We start from the raw sequence: 25,458 nt of genomic DNA on the forward strand, positions 1-25,458 counted from the left end.
TGTTTATTCCACCTTTATGGAGTTGTGGCAGATTACTGGAAATTATTTGTCATTAAATACATAAGAAGATGGTTAGCTAGTCTTTAGCTTGCTTAAGATGGTCTTCCAGCCTGAAAAGCTTTGAATCCAACTAAAACCAGCAGTCAGACCGTCCTGACCAGACTTGGATACAATCTACGACCAGCTAACCATTTTTCATATACCATTAAACATTTATATTTATACACCAGTTAACACCAGCAAAGTGAAACAGTTATGCGGTTGGTGACCAGCTTAAATGACCAGTGAAAACCAGTTGAACACATTGAAATATGGCATTTAATGCATATTTGTACCATAAACATAAGTTACATTAAAATGCTTATAATCTATCCACAGTACACATTTCACCAGCTAGAAAAAAAGGATTAAACCAGCCAGGTTACATAGTCTTTAAGATGGGTTAAAATGGTCTTCCAGTCAAAAAAACAAAGAGCCTAAAATCCCTCTAAACTAGAAATCTGACCGGCCTGACCAGGCTTGGATTATCCAAATTGGATATTAACTAAACCCAGCAAACCATTTACCATACACCATTAAATAGACATATCCATACACCAGTTAAGACCAGCAAACTATGCGGTTGGTGACCAGCTTAAATGCCCAGTGAAAACCAGTTAAGACCATCATCTGGCTACCAGTGTAACGTTTGATTCGGGCACTTTCATGCTGGTTTTAGCATGTGTACCTGCAAAAAACCAATCTTACCAACCAGTCCCAATAACAGAACAGTCATACCAATTTGGAACCAGTTAAGACCGTCTAAGATGGTCCAAACAGGCTTCCACTGTTATCAGGAGCTCTAAACTAGTTTTACCATTATGTCAAAACTGCATCTAATAGTATTAATCCACCCCAGCATTTTTAAAGCCTCCAAAACAGGCAAATCCCATTGACAAGTGCCAATGTGACTAACGTAGGGGTTTTGGTTACCAATGTGTCAATGGCATAAAATTGTCGCAAGTTAGTGATTTTGACTAGAGAATGTAACTAAAATGGGTTTTTAAAAAGGACTGATGTTTACATTTTGATATTTTGACAGATGGAGTTTAAATTAATGAGCATCCCATTGGCCAGGTTGAACACTCTGTCAATGTAGAGTTCGTCGAAGGGATTTTTGGGGTATTTGGTCTTCCGCTGTGCGAAAACCGTTATTCTGATCAATTAAAAAAAAAAAAAAGATATAAAGATGTGAGACAGGACAGTCTGAAGGTCTGTACCAAGTCTGGTGGATGTAGCTCAAAAGCTCTAGGAGTTACAGTACAATTGATCATTTTGGTCCCAGTTTAGGGATTTTGGAACAACCCTAAACAAAGCCTGTTTGTCAAGCCAACATTAAAAATGGCACAGACCTTTGATTGGTTAATTAGATTAAATTAGATTTCATACTTTGCTTTAAAAAGTAAAAACAAAATGGTAATTGAGTTGGTAATGCCAACGAATGCCCTCAGGACTGAACTTGTGTCAGTCACAAGAGCACTGTGAGTAATTTAGGAACTAAAGCCAAGAAAAATATTCAACAAGTTTGTGACTCTGAAAAGCACCATAATGATACTTTTCACCCATCTGTGTAAGATCAGCCTTACTCAAAACAATATAAAAAATGCCTTTCAATTAGTCTCATTTCTCAATGTCAGATTTATATTTTCACTCACACAAAACACATTTTACAAGCATTTCCTCTTTACAAAGCCTTTTAGTTTAAATAATAAAAGTTTTTCTTCCCTTCAACATATTTAAATCTTAGGAGTACATCAACCCATTTTCACAGCTCTCTCAAAATGACCCACAACTTAAACTTATCCAGAAAATACCACAATAGATTATACTTCCCCAAACACTCAAAGCAAACATGACAAACAAAACAGAAATATTCAGATCAATAGAGTTCATCCAGTGTATCAGTGGCAAAAAAGCAGTAAAGCAAAAGTTATGCAAAAACATGTGAAGGCGGCCAGTGTGATTGGCCAGTCCGCTTCATTAATGCGTTCGTTTTTAGGTTCCTTCAATTGAAATGTTTTAAATGCAAACAAAATAACGCAAAGATTGTGTTTGCTGCGTCAATCTTCTAAAATCAATCGCCTGCAGCAGTGTCACCACAGTAACAGTAAAAACCATATTAATCCAACAGTGTTACCATGACAAGCAAAAGATGCTCTCCGATTGACCGGTGTCTGAGATCGTGATTGGTTGTCAGTGTTTTGAACAGGACAGTTCATCGTTAGAGAAATAAATCAACTTATAACGTTCAGTAGTTAAATAGGTGCTTTGCTTTGGTAGAACGGAATTTAGAAATCAAGCTTTAATGAAAACAAACGACTAATTTTAACTCGATATTTAACATGAAATCTTCATTTAAACACATTTCCCTCATTCATTCACTGAGTGAATCAGTGGCTGATTCATTAACGGAGTCATTCGCTCATTCATCGTCGATGAGTTTCTCCGCTCCGTTCTCCGTCTGGCTGGACTCTTCTTCTCTGCTCTCCTCCTCCTCGTCCTCATACGACAGGTTCTGTCCGCTGTAGTTCAACATGGTTCTGGACAGATCCACCTCGATCGGGAACACGTCCGCCTCCTTCAGGACGGCGTAACAGTCGTCATAGTAATGAGACATACCAGAAACGAAGCGCTGCAGCTGGAATACAATATCCTGAACTAAAGAGAAAGAGAGACTCAGTGAGGTTTAAAATATTGTTATACATACTGTATTAAAAACACACCATAAATTAAACTGAACGCACCGTGTTTCTGGTCCAACAGTTCGATTTTCTCCAGAACGTCTTTGCGCATTTTAGCGAAGCGCACGCGAGCTTCCTGTCGACAGCGCAGAATCAAGCGGTACTCATAGTTACCGGTGCTAACGCGGTACAACGGGTCGCCCAATGCCTGAAAACACGCACAGAGAAATACATTTAACAGCAATAAAATCTCTTCTTTATATATAATAGGATGATTCTCATGAAACACGTCAAGAAAATATCCTGGTCATATTTAACCCCAATACAACAAATATGAAATTATGTTATTAAAAAGTCTACAGTTGTGACATTATTTTCAGGACACTTGAGCTCATTTTACCCCCCAGTTCTCATTACCGTAACATGTCCGGAAGTTTTACTTTTACTATTCCCATTGCTTTTAATGGGAATTTTTATTGCCACAACAGTCATTTTTTGTTCCCGTATTACAGTAAAAAATATGATGTTGTACAATGATTTGTATTTTATTTTTAATTATGTTATATAATACGTATATACTAAATATAGATTAGATATTAAAATATATTAAAATGTATAAGATAATATTATTTCACTATTATGTATAAATACTTTACAATTTAATTTTATTTATTTATTTGCGGTAATAAGAATTGGGGGCTAAACTGTCAAGAAAATAATGTCAAATGTAAAAATTCCTAAAAAATAAGCTCATTGTTCTGTGCGCGAAATATAATTCCATTTTTGTTCTTTTGATTTAGGAGTCAAATAGGACGAGAAAATTTCCTCGCCCGGTTTCGTGAAAATCACCCAATCATAATTTTATAAATTAGGCAAATATCAGGCTTGGCTTTATGAAACATTATGAAGATGCTGTTAATGACTATACATTATTACTGTGTAGAATAGCATGCATTACATTATAAAGCTGAAAATGAAGGGTGCATGTTGATTTAATATCTGTGACATTTCAGCTTGTACACAAAAGTCTCATGACACTTGCTGCTTTCTGCATGATCATCCAAAGTATTAATAAAAAAACCACTCATAGATCATCATGACATGCCGCATTACTAATCCAGATGCATTTGGAGGCAAAAGATCATAAAAACGGTCTGTGTGTGCTTTAATATAGATTTCACACAAAAGCTCAAATCAGAGTAACACAACAACCATCTAGTCATTTAAATCAAACTGAATCATTCAAACGTCTCTCAGACAGAGTCAATCCATCATGCAAGCCAAATACAATGTATTCATATTTTAGTTCATTATAACTTACAAGGTAAAATGTCATTTATAATCATCAAACACGAATTAAAAGGTTTAAATGGGGATTTGGTTTTGGTCAATGATATATAATAAGTAAATGATGAAATAAGAGTGTGACTGAACTCACGATACAGCTGTACTCTTCATCATCCATCTCCTTCACCTTCAGACAGTATGACTGAACAAACATCAACAACCAATAAACATCATCAATAAAACTCACAATGAGTTAAACATTAAATGAATCTTCTCGCTGGTTTCATACCAGATACTCAAACTTGACGTCCAGGTATTTGCGGATGGTGAGTTTGGTGTCTGGAATGGCTTTGTGCAGATACGTGTTTAAATCATGCAGCATCTGAAGAGAGACACACAGAGAGAGGATTATGTTATTTATAATGTTTTATTCTTATTAAATGAGATATTTTACGTAAGGCTGGGTTACTCGATTCCGATTCACAAGCTTTCGATTCAATATCGATTCATATGGGTTTATTTCAGTTATGATATCCCCTTTTGCTTACATATAAAAGAAATGATCTCCCAGCAGCTAATGCTGTTAATTACACAGGGGAACTTCTAACTAGGTACATTAGAAAAATATTAATTGTATTACTTTTTCATCATGTTGGTCACATTTTGGCTTTTTAAAAATGAACAAATAAATGTATTCAATCAATAAGTAAGAGATTATATTTCATATATTATTTTTGGCGCATATTTATTGTTAAATTGCATAATTTGTAAGTATTTACATTGATTTGTTGAACACGTGCTAAAACCGGTACTGTCTCTTTAACAAAAAACGGCATTTCTGTAAACAGCATCTTTAAATGAGCGCATGTTACCGAGAGAGGACTCGAATGGCTTTACCTCATCTGTGCGATGCATGATTACATTTATAGGTTTTTTTTTTTGTAGCTGTTTTTGATCAACAACTGACCGTAAAGAACAGAAACGGCATTAAAAGAGATCGTTTTCAATGACAAATGGGTGGCGTGGATCTCGTCTTTGGACACATATTACACGGAACAACTCTTACTCTCAAAACGCTGTGAAAGGACCTCGCTGCTGAACACTTCAACTAAACTAGTCGAACGTTTGTGAACGTTTACCAGCCAGTTGCCAAATATATTCACTTTAGTGGCATAGCGTGAAATTTGGTTGCAAATGCGAGTGATTTCCACTCATTGTAGTGGAGGGTTGCGCATTGAGTGAAAGATCGATCTTGGGATTTAAGAATCGATATCGAGATTAATCGTGATCTTCATTTGAACAATCGGAAAAACTGTATTTTTACTCACCCCTACTTTTACACAAGGTGTAGAGTTGTCATTGTACTTTCAGTTGTTTCACACAATACTGTATATTTAGTTTGCTTTGCACGTTCAGTGATATTAAAGTTAGTGTCTCAATAGGAACATGCACTGTTTATATATCAAGGTTCTTACAGGTTTGATGGTCTTCAGCAGCTGAATGCCGAATTTCTCCATGTTTCGATGAGCTTCTGCAAACTTCACGAAAGCTTCACTGGCGGAAGCTTGCGGCTCGCGAACACCGATGACAGAGAACACGTCGCCAAACGCTGAGACAATCAAACATGAGCACACATTACAGCTTGATCATATAGCTGAAAATCATTCGAAATATATTTCAGCTTTTTAATGATATATCATCTCAACATGTGCATATTTGCTGTGAAATCGCATAGAGTGCAACTTTTCACATTCAAACAGCCATTGTAGCAAAGTACAATCATAATGTTTAATGCAATAAATAAAACACTGTAAAAAAGGCAAGTTTTCCACACTGTTTTGCACTAAAAAACAAAAGGAACAGGAAGAAAATTCATTATAACCTGATTCACTGAAATGAACTGATCTTAGCAACTATAATGGAGGTTTTGCTACTGAAGTTTAAATAAGAGACACTATTAAAACTAAGGATGCATCAATGTATCGACTAATTTTTATCAGCCATTATTGACTACATTTTATTTTTTCATTTTTATCCCCTTTCTCCCCAATATGTAATGCCCAATTCCCACTACTTAGTAGGTCCTCGTGGTGGTGCAGTTACTCACCTCAATCCAGGTGGCGGAGGACAAGTCTCAGTTGCCTCCGCTTCTGAGACCGTCAATCCGTGCATCTTATCACGTGACTCATTGTGCATGACACCGCGGAGACTCACAGCATGTGGAGACTCATGCTACTCTCCACGATCCACGCACAACTTACCACGCGCCCCATTGAGAGCGAGAACCACTAATCATGACCACGAGGAGGTTACCCCATGTGACTCTACCCTCCCTAGCAACCGGGCCAATTTGGTTGCTTAGGAGACCTGGCTAGAGTCACTCAGCACACCCTGGATTCGAACTCACGACTCCTGACTTAATTAAAACCAACGTCATTTGCAGGAAAAGTATGCCGATATGAACAGCAGATGATTTATTTAAAATGAAGTAAATTTATTGCATTGAATAAAGTGTATAATCTTTTTTCAGTGTGTAATATAAAGAAATACCTAACAGAATAAAATCTGGAAAATAAAGCATGTCAAAATATACATAATATGAATTTGTAATGTTCTGTAATAATGTCAAATTTGAGTTCTACCGTTTATAATTGTAAAAACAGAAGTGCAAAAATGTTTTAGAAGAGAGAAATAGCCTTTTTTCACATTATATATAATGTTTTATAGTTTTAGTTTCCTTTGTGGCTCTCTAAAATGTGTTCATGTTCAATAGAAATTACTTACATTTACATTTATTCATATAGAAGACGCTTTTATCCAAAGCGACTTAAGCGATTCATTTTAAAGAGACAGCAGCACAAAAATCGCTGCATTAAAGTTTCAATTGAATTAAAAAGTTTAGCAAAGTCAGAGATCAGAGTGCAACAGTTTATTTTATTGTCACAACAATAAAATAGCTTTTGCACCTTTAAGTACATTTTTTACATAATTCCTCAAATTCAACAGTGATCTGATGAGAAAATCTCTGTATTGGTCTGTAGTCATTTGTTAAAATTGGATTCGGCCCCAAATGAATCCGGTGCGTCGCTAATTGAAATTTCAGCATTAACGCTCTCTTGCGAGTCACGAGACAAGAAAGGATTGTGAAAGTAATGACACACTCTTTATTCATGATGTTGCTTAATTTCACATTGCCAGCAAAATCATCATAAATATATTATGAATATTCAATATATCTCACGCCACTAACAATCATCTAAAGAGTGTGTGTGTGTGTGTGTGTGTGTGTCTCACCTCTGTGAGTTTGAGAGAGTTCATAGAAAGATCGGAGCAGCTGTTTCGTGTGTTCCATCAGTCCTTAACAAACACACACATACACGTCAGTTTATGTTCAATCACTTTGATTAATGTGTGCAATCCAGCATGAGGTTTATGAGCAGTATGAATTAATCACCTTTATAAAGTTCTCCAGTTTTCTCCAGTTCCTCCAGTCTCTTCACCAGACCATCTAAACACACACGTCTATTATATACTGTGTACATAGTTTGGACAAATATACATTCTTTAAGGTGACTCTTTAAACAGACTGTGTGTGTGTGTATGTATGTGTGTATATATATATATATATATATATGTGTGTGTGTGTGTGTGTGTGTGTGTGTGTGTATCTATATGTATGTATGTATGTATGTGTGTGTGTGTGTGTGTATGTGTGTGTGTGTGTATATATATATATATGTATGTATGTGTGTGTGTGTGTGTGTGTGTGTATATATATATATATGTATGTATGTATGTGTGTGTATGTGTATGTACGTATGTGTGTATATATGTATGTGTGTGTGTGTGTATTTGTGTGCGTGTGTGTGTATTTGTGTGCGAGTGTGTGTATTTGTGTGCGAGTGTGTGTGTGTGTGTGTGTGTGTGTGTGTGTGTGTGTGTGTGTATGCGGGTATTTATCACTTTGTGGGGACCAAATGTCCCCATAAGGATAGTAAAACCCGAAATTTGATGTTGTGGGGACAATTTGTCGGTCCCCATGAGGAAAACAGCTTATAAAATCATACTAAACTATGTTTTTTTGAAAATGTAAAAAGGTTTCTGTGAGGGTTACGTTTAGGGGATAGAATCTATAGTTACAGTACAGTATAAAAATCATTATGTCTGTGGAAAGACCCCATAAAACATGGAAACCAGTGTGCATATGTATGTGTGTATATGTGTTTGTGTGTATTTGTGTGTGAGTATGTTTGTGTGATAGTGTGTGTGTATGCATATGTGTTTGCATGTGTGAGAGTGAGTGTTTGTGTGTATGTGCATATGTGTTTGTGTGTGTGTATGTATGCGTATGTGTGTATGTATGCATATGTATGTGTATGTGTGTATCTGTGTGAAAGTGTGTGTGTGTGTGTGTGTATATGTGTGTTCTGACCATTGCACAGAATGGCTCTACTGAGTCCCAGAGCGTCTGCTGTTCCTGAACTCATGTTCTCCACCAGACGATGCTTCACCTTCTTCAGAACTGACACACAAACACACAGTATGATCCAGCAGTGAAACACAGATGAACACAAGCACACTACAGCTGCTAACTGTCTAAATCACACTTCATCTAGAGTAAATACAGGTGAAGTATACAGATTTTACCGATGTCCAGAGATTTGCCCTGCTTTGGGTCGGCCTGCAGTTTATTATACTGGATCACAACTTCACTCTACAAGTCAAACACACATTAATAAACAATAATAACACTGTCCTTTACAAACTAACAACTGAACAGTATTTTTCGTGTGCTTTGGTGTGTAGTAATGCTTTAAACATCTGCAAAAAGAGTGTGTTGATGTTGTAAATGATGTACCTGCACTGCCTGGATCATCTTGGCCACTTCAACTTTAGTTTTTCCTTTCACTGGTTTATTGTTGACTCCAGTGATCTCATCGCCTGCTGCCAGTGTGCCATCAAGAGCTGCTGGAGTGTTATCAAACACCTGAGACACACACAGACACACACAGGCATCAATGTGAACAACTTAAACAAATCTCATTAATTAAAAAACATCTGACAGTGTCACCTGCACGATGTAGAGACATGGACAGAACTGAGCTCCGCCCCCAATACTGATCCCAATCAGGTTCTGTGCATCTTTCTTCAGAGTCACTGTTCCAGGAACTGTAGGAATACCACTGAAACACATACAGAGAAACACAACAGTATTTCCACAATAACAGATCTCTCATTCTTCTCTATTGCAGCATGTGACCTGTAATTTAATAAAACTCACAGTTTGTCCTCCTGCAGCTCATAGTCCATATCTGTGAACATTATCAGCTCTAATCGTGTGTGTTCAATGTGAATCAGATGTTCAAACTGTCTTCATTCATTCACACACTGAAATACAACAGAAATACACACTCTTCAATACTCTCTACTGACATCACACTCATATTTACTCATATAAAGATGCTCATCATTACTGTCATTATTCATATATTATTTTGACTACAGGTGTTCATCAGATAATAATAAAACAAACAGTTTATGAAGGTTTCTCTCTTACCGCTCGGTCGGTGAGTTGTTAAAGCTCAAAGACGCGTTAACATGTGAACTAATGTTTAAAAAAGTATTATTTGACGATTCATTGAGATAAATTCATCAGTTTCATCTAAACAACAGTCTGCAGGAGCTCGAGTGTCTTCTTCTTGTGTTGTTTATTGACGGTTGGCAAACCAACTATTGTCTCATTAGCGACACCAGCTGGACTGGCGTGTGGAGCGGCAACGTTGAATAGTGACCAATATAAACAAACTATTAATTAACAGAGGTGGGTAGAGTAGCCAAAAACTGTACTCAAGTAAAAGTACAATTACTTAAGTAATTATTATTTTTAAAGTAGAAGTACTAACATAATTACTTGAGTAAGAAAGTATCCAATTAAAAAGTGTACAGAATATTAAATTATGGCTGAGCTACAACTTTATAGGGGTAGTTCACCCCAAAATGAAAATTCTCTCATCATTTACTCAACCTCATTCCACCCCAGTTGTGTATGACTTCCTTTCTTCTGCAGAACACAAGATTTTTAGAAGAATATTTCAGCTCTGTAGGTCCATACAATGCAAGTGAATGGTGACCAGAACTTTGATGCTCTAAAAAGCACATGAAGGCAGCTTAAAAGTAATCCATAAGACTCCAGTAGTTAAATCCATATCTTAAGTGATATGATAGGTGTGGCTGAGAAACAGATCAATTTCTGTCACTATTTTGCTAGAAGTTCTTCCTGCCCAGCAGGGGGGCGATATGCATAAAAAGCGTGAATCACCAAAAACCACAAGAACGTGAAAGCGACATGTTCCTCATCCACACATAACACAATCACTTCTGAAGATATTGATTTAACCACTGGAGTCTTATGGATTACTTTTATGCTGACTTGTGATTTCTTGAGCTTTAAAATGTTGACACCCATTCACTTGCATTGAATGGACCTACAGAGCTGAGAAATTCTGAAAATCTTTAATTTGTGTTCTGCAGAAGGAAGGAAGTCATACACAACTGGGGTGGCATGAGGGTGAGTAAATGAGAATTTTCCTTTTTGGGTGAACTATCCCTTTAAAGGGCTCTTGTCAGATCTGGATGAATTTGTCAATAAGAGAGGTTTGGAAATGTCCCACAGGGACAGTGCTAAAACAAACCAAAGCAAGATCATGCTTTATCAATTCCTACTTTTGCCCTGCATGGATTCCTCAGTGTAGTTACAGTTTTCAGTGTCAAAAGAATTTAACTCAGTTCTGTATAGCAGTACCACCACTCCCCAACTGGAGTGGGCGCAGCCTCCGTAAAAGGCACCAACCCTGGTCGCAGAACACTTGGTGTCCGAAACCACCCACTATATAGTGCACTATTTTGGGTGTTGGCAGTTTTGTAGGAGTGTCTGAATTCTGAGGGAGCCACTCATTCCCTACTTGTTCACTCACCCACAATGCACTCCAATTTAGAGAGTGCACATTTGATGTGCACTCAATGACTGTTAATTGCCCATAATCCATTATGGGGGAAAAGATGTATTAGCTGGGAGTTCACTGCTTCCTTTGCTCCTGCAAATGTTTTATTTCATGCTGAATTAAAATCACTTAGATGCAAAAACAGATACATTTTAAATAGAGTACATTTCTACAGAATTTTGCAGTCAGGCCAAATTTACCAAATTCAGTGAGGTGATATTTTAAACACCACACAATGGAAATAGGGGATGATTTAAATACTATAACATGTAGGTTATAATTGTCAGATGAGGGCACTGTGACCTGAAACACCCACTTGTATTGGAATGTAGAAAAACTGACAAGACTTGCATTATTGAACAAGGCCCAAGTACAGGTGATGTGGTTTCTACATCAGCTCCAGAGCCGCAATGCACCATGTACACATCAGCATTCACTCATTTGGGGAGCGACTTCAGATGCGGTCTCTAGTCACCATATGATGGCCTTGTGCCCACAAGTCTTGGGCTCCTACTCAAACTTCTTGGGACTACCAATTATGCCTTACACTTGAATTATGTTACCTTGGTCAAAAAGGCTTGTGCAACTAGAGTAGCGTGTATGCATGTGGGGGGAATAAAAAAAAAACAATGATAGCCCTAGAATCAGCTATGGAGAGAAAATGAGTCAACCTCACGCAAAATGCAAAGTCGCACACATGTTCAATGATTTAAATACTTGCAACAGAATGGGCAAGTACAGTTTTGATGAGCAAACACATGACAAGCCTTCAAGTATTGTTTTAAGATCCAGGAAGTCCACACAAACCTCAAGATTAACCGAGGACAAACAGCCCTGCATCCATTTTACTGAAGCAAAATGGGTCAGGAAAGAATCATACAGACAGTGAAATTCAGGAACTAACACTTGTGGCTGTTGGTCTAACAAAAAGGAGACCACAGAAAGATTGAAATGTACACATTTTATTTAAGCCATGCATCCTGTAGCCAGTACAGAAGCACAATCATGGGCAGGGGGATGTGTAAACAGTCTCAAACTGATCACCTGAAATAGAAACGGGAAGGCATAGTTTTTATTACAGAAAAAAGCAAAGCCCGAGTCACATTGATAGAAGCATACTTGTTTGATAGTAGTCATAAACTCGGACTACAGCTGGCTTGAGATTTTTCACTGCTAGAACCGCTTTCAGTTGGAGCTCATAAGTCATAGGGACATTCTTAGAAACCTGCAAGACAGGATAAACATGTACGTACTGCATGTAGCATTTTAATGTGGCTGGTAGGGTTAATATCCAGTATACACATCTCACCTCTTTCAGATACACTAGGACACGATCATCTTCAGTATCCACACGCTCCACTAGTGGGGCATACGCATTGGGTGGAGCACCAAGCTGTGGAAAGGACCCATCATGCATGGTCACACAAGTAGCTTCCAGCATCTTTGAATCTCAGTCACCTTAAGTACACCAACCATTGAAGTGTCTGCCGTGAAGCCTGACAGTAGTTTAGTGTCCACTACAACCATGTTGGTACTTCCTTTTGGTCCATTGTATCTGAAGACACACCAAGTTCAGAAATGTGTTCCAAAGTGGCTCATGCATTCACATTAAAAACTAGTTACGCAAGTTAAATCAGATCTTACTTCACAGTGAAGCGGAGCAGGAGTTTGTCTCCAAGGGGTCTGCATTCTCCCTTCACTTTAGTTTCAACACTCAAGGTTTTGGTGGTTTGAACAGGTGGTGGGATGTTGTAGAACATTGCAACCTACGAGTGAAAGTCCCAATTATCCTTGAGCTTGACATGCAAGAGACAGACATAGCAGCCAAAACATACAGACCTGCACAGACATGCATGCAGAACCAGTCACTTTAACACTGTATTTGCCGGGAACATTCTTCAGCAGCTTCTCCCGATACAGCAGCCGGTTGTCTCGATTCACATCAAAGTTATAAACCTCTCCTCCTACGGAGGACTGTACAATAACTGTGCTGGAGCCCTCGGAGCTGAACACTGCAGCCGCGTACAAGGAGAGAGCCTGAAGAGCCACCACAGTGTCCTAATAACCACCAACATGGGTAAAACTGCATTCATATAGACATGGAAGTTAAACGGAATGGTGCACTTGTTGGGTAGTTTGCAGAACCTGGGTGGAAGAGAAGCCTCCATAGGGATTCTGTTGAGCCACAAGCCAGTTGACAATCCTGTTAGCATAGCCCAGATTAGCTGCAGAGAGGGGGTTTACAGCAAGAACAGCTAGCAGCACATAGGAGCTGATCTCCACTGCCAGAGTGTCACCAGATACAGTCTGAGACCAATGGAGACGTCCTCCTTCAGGAGGAGAGAGGGAGAGAAACGTCAAGACACCAAAAACAGAAATGGACTGAGAAATCTCACATTAAATGTCTAGTATATGGTTTACCATCAGTAATAGCAACATTGTCCAAGGCATTTAAAAGCTGTAATCGAGTGTTGGTCTCTCCAGCCAGACCGAACGTGTAGGCAAGCAGAGCAGTGGCGTAGGCATTTCCCAGGTTCCCAACGACAGACCTCAAGCATGACAAAGCCCTGGTGACAACAGGATCCTGGAACAAAACGCAAACAAATGACACTACAGCCAAAAATGGATTGCCAATAGCTTGTGCAAACGCAACCCGTTGGCCTTTTTACCGTTGCTGGGATGTCTAGTTCAAGCAGTGATGCTGTAATGTAGGCAGTCATGGTTACATTATCGCCAACCCCACCCTTGAACACATGGAAATAAATTCAGAAAGAACCATCTCAGACCTCATGACCAAGTTATGGTTTGTGCAAAGAAACACCTTCATGGCATTGTGGTACAGAATTCCCTGTTGCATGAAACAGCCATCTGAACCCTGCTTGCTCATCAGCCAATCCTTTGCACTCTGAATGACATGTGGATTAATGAAGATGAGGTCTTTTGGCGAAGCACAGAAATTCAGGACAAAGGCAGTCAACCTGGCAGAGAAAGTTCCCAGAGAAACTGCATTTACAAACCAGTTTATCCACTGGTGACAAAGAGGACACTTCTGCATCAATGAAACCCACCATGTATTGGACTCATCGTAACCAAATGTGCTGAAGGAACCGTCACTGTGCCTGTAGTTCAGTTGTCTTTGGTACCCTGTTTAGGTACAAAACCAGTACATGGGCAATGTGTTCAAAGACTCAGGTGGACATTGAAATTTTATAGGTTAGCATACCACTCTCAAGGTAGCCAGTGGCTCGTTCTCGGATGGCTGCAGTCAGCTGCCGAGTGAATTTCAGATACTGCAGGATGTAAATATTGGGAGAAAGAACAGCTATATTCTGTTCTCCACAGCCATATGGCATCTGTATTAGTCCATCAAGATTCTTCAAAGCACGGCCCATTATATCCCCTACAACAGGAAAAACAAACATGTTAAAGCTAAAAACCCCATATCTAGGAGGCATCAGCTGAACTTTTTGGTTCTCATTAAACAGTTTACCAATGACCGAAACAGAGCATCTGGCTGATCCCTGGATCACATTTGCAGGAAGCATCAGCACCACCTCTTCTAAAAGAGGGCTTCCTGCCAAGCAGAGTGCAAAGACGGAAAACAAATTGATCAGAGCACTAGGCTAACATTTAACTGTACATTTGGGAGAGGGAAAAAAAAAAAAAAAAAAAAAAAAAAAAAAACCCACACACACGCCACTAACTCTTTGGGCACAGTAACCAACTCTGGGTCTTTATCCTCTCAATGCCTTAAGCCTACAAAAAGCATTAACCAAAATTCCTCAGTAAAAAGTACCAGCAGCTCAATTGTCAAACTCCAGAAAGTTGGTTAACACATGCTGACCAGTACAAGTAGACTTTGAGTTACTATGTCAATGCGTCCTCTTGCTGGCACGCTCACAACCTCATTGCCACACATAGTCTGGGACAGCTCAGCCTGTGCACTGACAGTCACATTTAGAGCTCCTGTAAATGAGGACATCAAACCTCACAAGACCAGACAAAAAAGATAAAAATATATATTGATCCAAAACAGACCAAGAACAGAAGCCGTGAGAACCCATTTGAAGGTTTTTCTCCCATTGGTGCAGAGACATGAATACGGATCACTAGACACCAGTTTAAGAGTGTAGCCCGATGATGGAGCTGGAGTTACTCGTACCTGCCAGAGAACAGCATTAGTGCACATTTTCCGACGAGGTGATGCCTTATGCAAAAATAAACAAACCCTGACCATGATGCACTTGGACTGATAGTTGAAGACAGTGGCCTTCAGCTCAAAAAACTCGCCACGGATGATGGAGTAAGGCAGGGAAAGCTCCAAGAAGAAGGGCTGGAACACAGTCAACAGAGCAGGAGGTGCCAGACCGAGACCATTGGAGGACAGACAGAATGCCTCAGTCTCCCATGTGGTGATTGTGTCAGGAACCTTGACGGGAATCTTTGCCGATCCAGTGCCCCTGTGAAGAAGTGACAGGTTGACAAAGGCATTTAGGATATGAAAGTACTGTGGGCAAATGGCTTTCTGGTGTCAACCATTGACATTTACAGGAGATAATCCCAACTAACCCCACATCAGCAAGTTGCCAGATCCACGTTTCTGGAAAGAATGTCCTGACGGTCAGGTCAAAAGAGGAACCGCTCTCATCTGCAACTGCTCCTTGCATGGCAGCCATTGGGGCAGCAACTCCAGCTTCCTTAAAATACATAACTGAAACCGGGACAAGCAATAAACATTAGTTCTCGCATACAGATGCGCTTTAGGACTGGAACTACAAAAACGGGAAGGGAACCCAATTATGCCTATGACAAGTAAAAATAGCATTATGGCACAATAGACCATTACGGAGCAAATAGTTGCCAAGCCTAAAGAAATTCCCCAGTAAACCCCCCACCCCCCCACAACTGCATGGACCTACATCCATGGCGATAATAATTCAGGCCCCTATACATCAGGCACTCCAGTTCTCGTACAGGCAAATTTGTAGCGATCTTCAACCCCACACTCTGCAAGAGCAAGAGACATTAAGTCAATGAGATTTTAGTGACCCAATCATTGAGAAACACCCCAGTGCTCACAGAAGTACAGTACTTTTCTACCTTGAAGGCTTCGTAGGCGTTGTCTGTAGGAACAGCTCGACGGGGTCTAACATTCAGGCACTCCCATTCATCCTCCACAACATATGGGTAATCTGACGGGGATCGCGTCGGGAGTAAATTGAACACCTGGGACCATAAGAGTACATCCAGGTCAAAGAGACACTCTAATATACCCAGTGCGTTTATTAAACCCCAAAAGACTAAATTTGCATTTGAAATAAACTAGGACCAAGTAATAGAGATGGAGCACAAATGTTCCAACAGGAATTTCACCAATTGCACATGGGTACCGTTTCAGCATTCAAACGTCTTCCTGGCTCCAAGATTCGGATGCTCTGATCTATTGCACTGAGGCCACACAGTGATCCTGGCTGAGCAGAGAGTGTCAAAACATTTCCCTCACCAGGAATAGCCATAACAGGGGAGAACTGCAGGGACACCTGCAACAAAACAAAAACCACAGCTCACACACACACACACGTCACTTGTCCCATCATAAAGGCGTTAAAGTGCTCTTCAAACCTGGTTTTTTAAACACATTTCAGTGTCAAATGTTGCACTATACAGAATGCCAGAATCTGCACTGCTGGAGCCAAATCGACAACAATTGACAGCTTGAACGATACGGTGCCACTGGTTATGGAACCAGAAGTCCTCACATCAACTTTCTCAAATCCATGTAGTATTATCACTCCTCTGGACAACACCTGACAAGTCAAACCAGTGCAGACCAACAGAATTAAGACATCCACTACAAAACAGACACTCACCATATAGATAATGTTGGTGTTGTAGTTACCAGACTCCCCAACAAAAGAATATTTGATAGTCACCGTAAACTCAGCACCACATTTCAATGGCTGCACGAGCTTCATTATAGTAATTTCACTGAATGTTGGCGTGTAGGGAGTAGCAGGTTGGAAAAGACTAACGGTCTTTCTATCTGTGGTAAAGTATGGTGTTTTGTAACCATAAGACTCCTCAGGAGTTGCACTTGCCTGGGGAACAATGAATGGAATTGGTTCCTTGCAAGTCAAAGTCCTCAATTTAATTCAGTGTACTCAATGAACAATCATACCACCAGATTAACATCAGCATTAGGAAGACTAGCTGTATTGAGGGAGAACGTGGCCAGTCCATTTTGGTTTGTAGTGAGATTCAACAACAGTTTGGGTGGCCAGCTGGAACTCTCCAGGAGATAGACCTTGCGTGCAATTGGGGTCCCATTGAAGTTAGATGCAGAGATCTGTTAGGATAGAAAGAGGTTGGCAAGATGCATCCAATGTGAAGTGCTGAACTGAAGAATTTAAAAACTGTATGTACCTTTCCCTTTATGGTTGATCCAGGTTCAAAATACTCAGGCATGTCCACAAATGTGACATTGCCAATTTCAAACGTTAGGGACACGGTTACAGATTTTGTGACGACAATGTCTGTGGGGGGGGGGCAAACGTTAATGTACAGAACAAACTTGCAGCAGCCTACTTTTGTTCAGATCAGAATATAGCTCACCAGTTCCCTCTTCAGTGAGGTTCACATTAATGACAAAATAATCTTGCAGACGGTCCTCAAATTTGGTGTTGAAAAACACTGACATATTGAAGGTATGGGAGGCACAGCCAGTGTCATTCATCTTGTAGCAGAACACAAAAGGTCAGTCAAGTCAACCAGATGCAGAAGAAGAAACTCCACTGTACTCACACACCTTCATGGTTTTATTCAGGCAGAGAGGGGTCACCTCAGGAACCGAAATGAATTCAAAAGGCTTACGACAAACTTCAATCCATGTTTGACCAGGTACAGGTTGCCCATATGTGTATCTGGGAAACGGTACAAAGAAGTGTCACTCACCAACGACAAGAGGATTGGGAAGGTTAAGAAAAAAGGCTTCACTTACTTGCCACAAACCTCAACTTTCAGTCCCACATCTCCAACACTACACATCTGTGGTGCTTTCACGGTAATGTCAAACTTGGGTAAAACTACACCAGAAACAAAGTGCTTACTCAAGATCTGAAGTTACCCATTCTGATCGTTTTAACCCTTTAACTCACCGTATTTTCTCACCTCAAACCTGCCAAATCATTCTTTCACCAATAAAAGCCTTCAGTGCGTACATCCCTAGCCGAGCCTCTGGGTTTAACTCATGAGAAAGTGTCAATATCCACCTTGTGGAGGAAACATTTGTCCACTGACCAATTCGGTTACTCTGACTGTCCTATTAGAAACAGCACAGAAAGACAGCAAAAAGCACAAAAAAAAAAAAACCCACCACAACATCTCAACTTGAACCAGAGCAAATTCTCACCTCACCACCACCAGATTATACTGAAAGAAACAAAACAGGACATTTAAATCTACACTACAACAGCAGTGTAACTTAATATTTGTATAACTGTGCTACTGCATAAAAACTTCCATTTTAAAACAGATCAGGCCTAACCATTTGATCGAGAGGCACAAACTTGCCATCCATGGTAACAACTCTGAAATTCACTAAAATGAGAAACAGCACACACTTCAATATAAAGATAGGGTAACATTCAACACTAATATTCATCCCAGGATCATTCACCCATTTGTCCTGGATTATAGATGGGTTTGTCTGTTTGGATGAAGGTCAAAGGTAGGGAAGGTCTGAACAGGACTTTCCTTTCTTCAGTCATTTTGAAAGCCCTCCCTTGAATCACCACCTTCACTTTCTGCACAGATTCTACCCCTACTTGAGGAGCCTGTAGTAGACAGGTTTCATTAAGGTACAAACCAGAATGTTTAAAAAAAAAAAACCATGGCTACACAATCTGATGACAGACCCGGAAGTTATAGCAGCACTGGAAGTCGGTTGCAGATCTCTGCTGTACAAGTTCAGTTATCACATTTCTCTCATTAAAGAGAGAAATGGTCATCGTGAGACTCTCGTTGGGTTTGAGAAGGCCTGCACACAACTTGGCCTCAGATCCTGACTCAATCACTGCAGGAAATGTCACCATGAAAAGTCTGTCCAAATATACAAACACAAGTCTGTCAGTCTCAGAAACCATTATGGAGTCAGTATGCATTCAGAAATAAACATGTGACTGAGCTTACACTATTAGCACAGAACAGACAACAGGGAGCTAAAGCCCTTTTTAATGGTACTTACGGCCCTGATCTTTGTCCATTAACAGCAAAGAGGAACAAGGCTAAAATGAGCCTTTTCCAAACACAAATCTCCTTTACAGCCATGGAGACAGATCACCCAAGACTCAACACAAATCAACCCTCCCTTTCAGAAATACTAAAAAAGAAAGAAAGCCTGTACTATTTTTTTCATTCATCTGCACTGATATTTAAACACTTTTCTTCATTATGGGGAGGAGTTAATCAAGCTTGTTAAATTGATTTAGCGCTAGAGCATTTTCTTCATTCACCTAGACCCAATGGAAACATCCTTTGGGTGGAGCCACAATCCTTCAAAATTGATGTTATTTGGTAAGTAGACTTGATTAACACTGATTGAATGTTGCGGGAGTTTGAGAAGCGCTACAGCTGGAGATGGGAGAGATGCTGAAGTTGGCATCAGTAACGTAAACAGAATCTTTTGAGTGGGGGATGAGAGAAAGAAACCATTGCATGAGATCTGTACATTTTTGTTTCCAGGGGATGTGGTATTTTGGGACTTTTTCTAACGTTGATCTAGTGCACTAAATTAAGAGTATTCATGACTGTCAAATGATGGAAATATTTGTTACCAACTCTCACTAATATTTTGAAGACCTCAAAGGACTTAGTTGAAATGAATTTCACAAACTTGAAGTGTAAAAACTGGGCTTAAATTCCCAATGGCTGGCTAAGCCAGTATGTAGCATAGACTTCGTTAAGGGTAATGCTGTAACCCATTAATTTTAAAGGATATTGGAAGACTTTTGGGAAAAGTGTTGACTAATTTCAGTAGTTTGGTGTGGACTATGAAAAAAGTAACAAAGTTTATGACTGACAAGTATTGCTATCAGCCCTACTGAGCCAGTGCCAATAACACCACCTTCTATTTCCAATGGCAAAAGTTGATGTCCAGTTAGGGTGCCCAATTATGACAAAAATCAGAATTTTTGATTTTTTCCCTTAGTGGTTAGTTTCAATTTACAGACCCAACAGAACTGAAGAACTGTCATGGCCCAGTGACCTTGTCAGGTTGAGGTTCTACCTGACTGGGCCAGGGCAGTATCGGCCTGCCTTTGTGTTCCCCCTTGGTGTGAGCTCTCCGGTGATGTCATGGTTCTGTCAAACGGTCAGGTTGGGCTTTGTCTGATGAGGACCATGACATCATCATCCCCTGTCTGTCTTGTGTTTCATGTTTGTTTTGTGTTTGTGTTTTGGTGGGACAGTGTTAGTGAGTGTATCACCAGTGCCGCACACAGTCTTGTTGGAGGAAGATTTCTCGGATCGCTGCCCATGTGTCGGGAGAATCACTTGCCTGGGTTTCGCGACGCACACACCCATCTCATGAACACTCATCCCTTGCCCGCTTAGTGGCTTTCCTTATTGAGCTCGAATGAGCTGGTGCTGGAGCGCCTTGTGTTTTTTGTGTTTTATAAAAGACTGACATTTATCTCCTCTGCTCTTGGGTCCTGTTTCCCCAGCGCACTGACAAGAACACTTTAATGGTAGAACAGCATTTTAAATTAAAATACTTATTTTGTGTAGTATTTTGATGAACATCCAATCCCCATTCGTAAGTCGCTTTGGATAAAAGCACCTGCTAAATAAATAAATGTCAATTTAAATAAGTGTTATAATCAATAAAGCTGTCACTGAACGTTTCACTTGACTGTTTGAGCCCTGCATTTCAACACGTTTACATTAAATTCAGTCAATTTGCAGACGATTATATCCAAAGTGACTTACATACAGTATGTGGAACAAGCAATTTTTCATACAAAAGTCAACAGTATAGTAGTATAGAAGCTAGCACAGAAGAGACTGACAAGGAATGGTGTTTTTTAATAATTAAATAGTAAGTGCCATTATTGTGGAATGGTTAAATGCTGAGGAACAGATGTGTTTTCAGCTGGTTCTTGAATGTTGAGATAGTATCAGCAGATTGTGTAAAGGTTGGAAGCTCAATCACAGAGGAACAGAGAGAGTGAACGATAGTGAAATAGACTTTGTGCTTCATTGTGCTGGAACCACCAGGTGCCGCTCGTTCATTGTCCGCAGAGAGTTTGTGGCCACATAGACCTGGAGGAGAGTGCTCAGTGAATACCTTCTTATTTGTCAGACAAACTCTATTTTAAAGGTTGAATGAACTAATATAGAAAGTATTCACATTTATGTAAATTACCAAATAAAAATGGTTGCATAACTGAATTATGTTGCACTTGTGCCTCAACAGGACACGATTCTCACCATGAATTTGCTTTATTCTAACCAAATGTGCTGTATGAACCATCACTGTGCTTCTAATTCAAGTCTTTTCTATCCTTTTTAGGTCAATTACAAAAACCAACCCATGGACAATTGGTTCATGAAGCATATAACTCACTAACCTTCGGTTTTGGGAGTGGAACGCAAATGGAAGAGTACAAAATTAGAGGTGTTTCAAAGAGCATTGAAGCATTGTGTCTTTAGATACAGATAGGCTCTGCCAGGTCAGCATGTTTGAGCAAACTCATAGAAAATAACCAGAACAATTCTAGGTATTTATTCAGTACAGTGGCTAGATTCACAAGGAACAAAGCTTTGGTTTAAGTCCTATTTATCTGATCGCAACCACTTTCATTGTGTAAACAGGCAATTATCAGATCAAACTCAATTATGGAGTTCCACAAGGCTCTGTTTTAGGTCCTTTGCTTTTCCCTTTGTGTATGCTTCGCTTGGGAGACATTCTGAACCTGTTTCCACCTGGTATTAAAACGCATTTTCAATGATCCGATAACAAGTGATCAGCGGTCAGAGGTGGGTAGAGTAGCCAAAAACTGTACTCAAGTTAAAATACAATTACTTAAAAAATGTTTTTTACTCAAGTAGATGTAAAAGTACTAACATAAATAATTACTTGAGTAAGAGTAAGAAAGTATACAATTAAAAGATTACTCAAGTAGTAAGTAACTCGTTAGTTTCACAAATTACTTAATGGACATTAACACTCCTATATTACATTACAAAATACACATTTAACATGTATTATAGAATTATTATTATTATTATTATTATTATTATTAATGGAAATTCTGTCATCATTTGCCATCATGTTGTTCCAACCCTGAATGACTTTCTGTCTGCCATGTAACACATTAAGGAGATTTTAGACAGAATGTTTGCCTGAGTCACCATTTACTTTCAGTGAATGTGTTTTTTTTCCCTCAATATTTTGAAAGTGAATGGTGACTGAGAATGTCAGTCCCTAACATTCTGTCTAACATATTTTGTGTTTCACAGAATACAGAAGGTCACACGGTTTGGAACAACATGATGGTTGGGAAATTATGACAGAATATTAAATTATGGCTGAGCTATCACTTTAAAGGGAAAGTTTACCATCATTTACTCACCCTCATGCCATCCCAGATATTTATGACTTATTTTCTTCTGCAGAACATAAATTATGATTTTTAGAAGAATATTTATTGTAGGTAAGTGAATGGATGCCAAATAAAGGCAGCATAAAGGAGAGGTAGGTAGCGATGCACTACATTTACTCTGTTACATATACTTGAGTAACTTTTTGGAAAAAAAAATTACTTTTAGAGTAGGTTTAAAAGTGGGTAATTTTTACTCTTAAGTAAATTTATAATAACATTTTTTTTACTTTTACTTCATTACATTGGGTGGCATTCCTGCCGTTACATCACAGGGTTTAATTTTATTAATGTGTAATTTATTGAGAGATTATTGAATGGGACTTTTACTACAGCAGACTTTCACACAGCTGCGCACGCTATCACAGACTGTCACTCAAGCCGAGTCCATCACTGCTGCAGCATCATGCTCTTTTTTTGTTTTCTCCCCTAAGTCCTCATGGTGGTGTAGTGACTCACCTCAATCCAGGTGGCGGAGGACGAATCTCAATTGCCTCCGTGTCTGAGATGTCAATCCGTGCATCTTATCACGTGGCTTGTTGAGCGCGTTACTGCGGAGACACAGCGCGTTTGGAGGCTTCATGCCATCCACCGCGGCATCCACACACAACTCACCACGCGCGAACCACATTATAGTGACCACGTGGAGGTTTCACCATGTGACTTTACCCTCCCTATCAACCAGGCCATTTTGGTTGCTTAGGAGACCTGGCTGGAGTCACTCAGCACGCCCTGGGATTCGAACTCACGAACTCCAGGGGTGGTAGTCAGCGTCTTTACTCGCTGAGCTACCCAGGCCCCCAGAAAAGCTTTTTTATCATGCTCTTCTAACTAGTGAAACACTTTCTTCGCCTCGCACAGTGAAAAAAGAATAGTTTCATCATGCAATGCTTTCATTTAACACCAAGACAAGCGGATATTTCAACTGAAGGCAGCACGTTGAGGTAAGTTTTGGCTCTAATGATAACGCAGGCTTTTCTGTGTCATGGTGATTGTCATTTTCATGGTGTTTCTGTAAATATGGGCTCTTGAGACATCAGTTTTTAAGTGTACATTTTTAAATTAGTGCAGAAATATATCAGTGCGCTTTGTCCCGCATGTCATGAGCAGTATTAACGCATTTACCCCGTGCCCTCACGGAGGTACTGGCAACTATCGCATTTACTTCGGGCTGATTAACAGTATAAATCCATGTAAACATCCATGTTAAGTGTAAATGCCTTTTGCTCTGCCAAACGTGTGATTGACAACTGGAGTGTGAACAGACAGCATTTCTGCATGTGGTGCCCTACGCAGGCTGCATATTCTGCATTTAGGGAGCTGCGGTACTGTGTACAGAACAATTGATCTACGTTCTTTCAACTTCACTGAAATAAGAACTAAAAATTATGAAATAGTGAAAGTAGGCATTAATAAAACATGATATTGCTTCGGTTTACATTTCAGCATTATTTATAAGAAGAATTTCTTAGCTCTTTTGGTCCATACAATGCAAGTGAATGGGTGCCAACATTTTAAAGCTCAAAATAACATAAGTCAGCATAAAAGTAATCCATAAGACTCCAATAGTTATATCAATATCTTCAGAAGCAATGTGATATTAGAATGTGTGGATGAGAAACAGAGAAACAGATCACTTTCACATTCTTCTTTTTGTGTTTTTGGTGATTCACATTCTTCTCTGCATATTGCCCCCTGCTGGGATGGGAAAAGAATTTCTAGCAAAAAAAAAAATTCTCACCCACACCGATCATATTGTCATGGTCCTGTCACCTTGTCAGGTTGGAATTTGTCTGACGTCCCATGTCCTGTCTTGTGTTTCGTGTCCTGTCTTTGTGCTGAGCGCACAGGTCCGGGTGTGAAGTACCGCTGTGTGCTCTTCGGTAATGTCATGGTCCTGTCACCTTGTAAGGTTGGGTTTTTATCTGACGGGACCGTGACATCATCATCCCATGTTACCGCTGTGCACTCTTCGGTCGGTCTTGTGTCATGTCCGGAGCATGGTGTCTGGATCCTGAATTCCTGTATGGTTTGGTTTCGATCTGTGTTGGGATCCGGACACTCATGCTCCATGTTCTGTTTGTTTTGGTCAAATCGTGTTTACGTTTCTCCCTCATGTGTTTCAGGTGCCGCTGGCATGCAGAATCAGCGTTTCCATGGGAACCCTGATTGTTTCCATGGGAACGCTGATCATGCCAACTTTCAGCTGTCGAGCGGCACCTGTCCCTTGTTTGTTCCTGCCTATTTTAATCCCCTCGTGTTAATGTAGTCTAGTTAATGTTGAATGTGTTTATTGTTGAACTGTGCTTGATGTGAAGTAACTTACGTTACTCTCTCTGCCTATTTGGTCCTGTCTCGTGTATCTGTTTGGTTACCTGTCTCTGCCCGCATGCTGGGAGTGTGTGAGCGGCGCACATGATTTATTGTAAATAAATATTTTGAACTGTTCCTCTGCCCTTGGGTCTCTGTTTCGCTCTCGCTCTCTGACACATATCACTTCTTAAGATTTGGATTTAACTACTGGAGCCTTACTGGTTAAGACTCTTAACTACTGATTCCTCTATGAGCTTTTTGGAGCATCAACATTTTGGCACCCATTCACTTGCATTGTACTGACCTACAGAGCTGAAATATTCATCTATGTTCTGTAGAAGAAAGAAAGTCATACACATCTGTGATGGAATGAGGGTGAGTAAATGATGAGAGAATTTTCATTTTTGGATGAACTATCCCTTTAAGGGCTCTTGTCAGATCTGGATGTATTTGTCAATAAGAAGAGAGGTTTGGAAACCT

The 25,458-nt window shown here is 39.7% G+C and overlaps 1 protein-coding gene and 1 pseudogene across 1 annotated transcript; both read right to left on the reverse strand.

Moving 5' to 3' along the window:
• Nucleotides 1–1,659: 1,659 nt before the first annotated feature.
• Nucleotides 1,660–9,708, reverse strand: LOC127449870 (PRKCA-binding protein-like). The gene is made up of 13 exons (XM_051713482.1): nucleotides 9,565–9,708; nucleotides 9,289–9,395; nucleotides 9,079–9,190; nucleotides 8,866–8,994; nucleotides 8,655–8,721; nucleotides 8,440–8,529; nucleotides 7,462–7,515; nucleotides 7,302–7,364; nucleotides 5,483–5,616; nucleotides 4,297–4,389; nucleotides 4,159–4,209; nucleotides 2,784–2,928; nucleotides 1,660–2,697 (listed from the first exon to the last, which is right to left on the reverse strand). The coding sequence occupies exons 2-13, from the start codon at nucleotides 9,327–9,329 to the stop codon at nucleotides 2,462–2,464; spliced, it is 1,215 nt and encodes a 404-aa protein (XP_051569442.1). The 5' UTR covers nucleotides 9,330–9,395; nucleotides 9,565–9,708; the 3' UTR covers nucleotides 1,660–2,461.
• A 2,303-nt stretch (nucleotides 9,709–12,011) lies between these two features.
• Nucleotides 12,012–19,333, reverse strand: LOC127449815 (pregnancy zone protein-like; annotated as a pseudogene).
• Between the last annotated feature and the right edge of the window lie 6,125 nt (nucleotides 19,334–25,458).

This window comes from Myxocyprinus asiaticus, chromosome 13 (genome assembly GCF_019703515.2).
Source record: "Myxocyprinus asiaticus isolate MX2 ecotype Aquarium Trade chromosome 13, UBuf_Myxa_2, whole genome shotgun sequence".
NCBI lineage: Eukaryota > Metazoa > Chordata > Actinopteri > Cypriniformes > Catostomidae > Myxocyprinus > Myxocyprinus asiaticus.

Bases quoted from the DNA above. Each gene is read 5' to 3' on its own strand.
- LOC127449870 (XM_051713482.1), bottom strand. From the start codon at position 9,329: ATGTTCACAGATATGGACTATGAGCTGCAGGAGGACAAACT. The intron at 8,530-8,654 runs GTAAAATCTGTA...TTTGTGTGTCAG, and splicing joins GGGCAAATCTCTGGACATCG to TTCTGAAGAAGGTGAAGCAT. The intron at 7,365-7,461 runs GTGATTAATTCA...GTGTTTGTTAAG, and splicing joins AACTGGAGAACTTTATAAAG to GACTGATGGAACACACGAAA.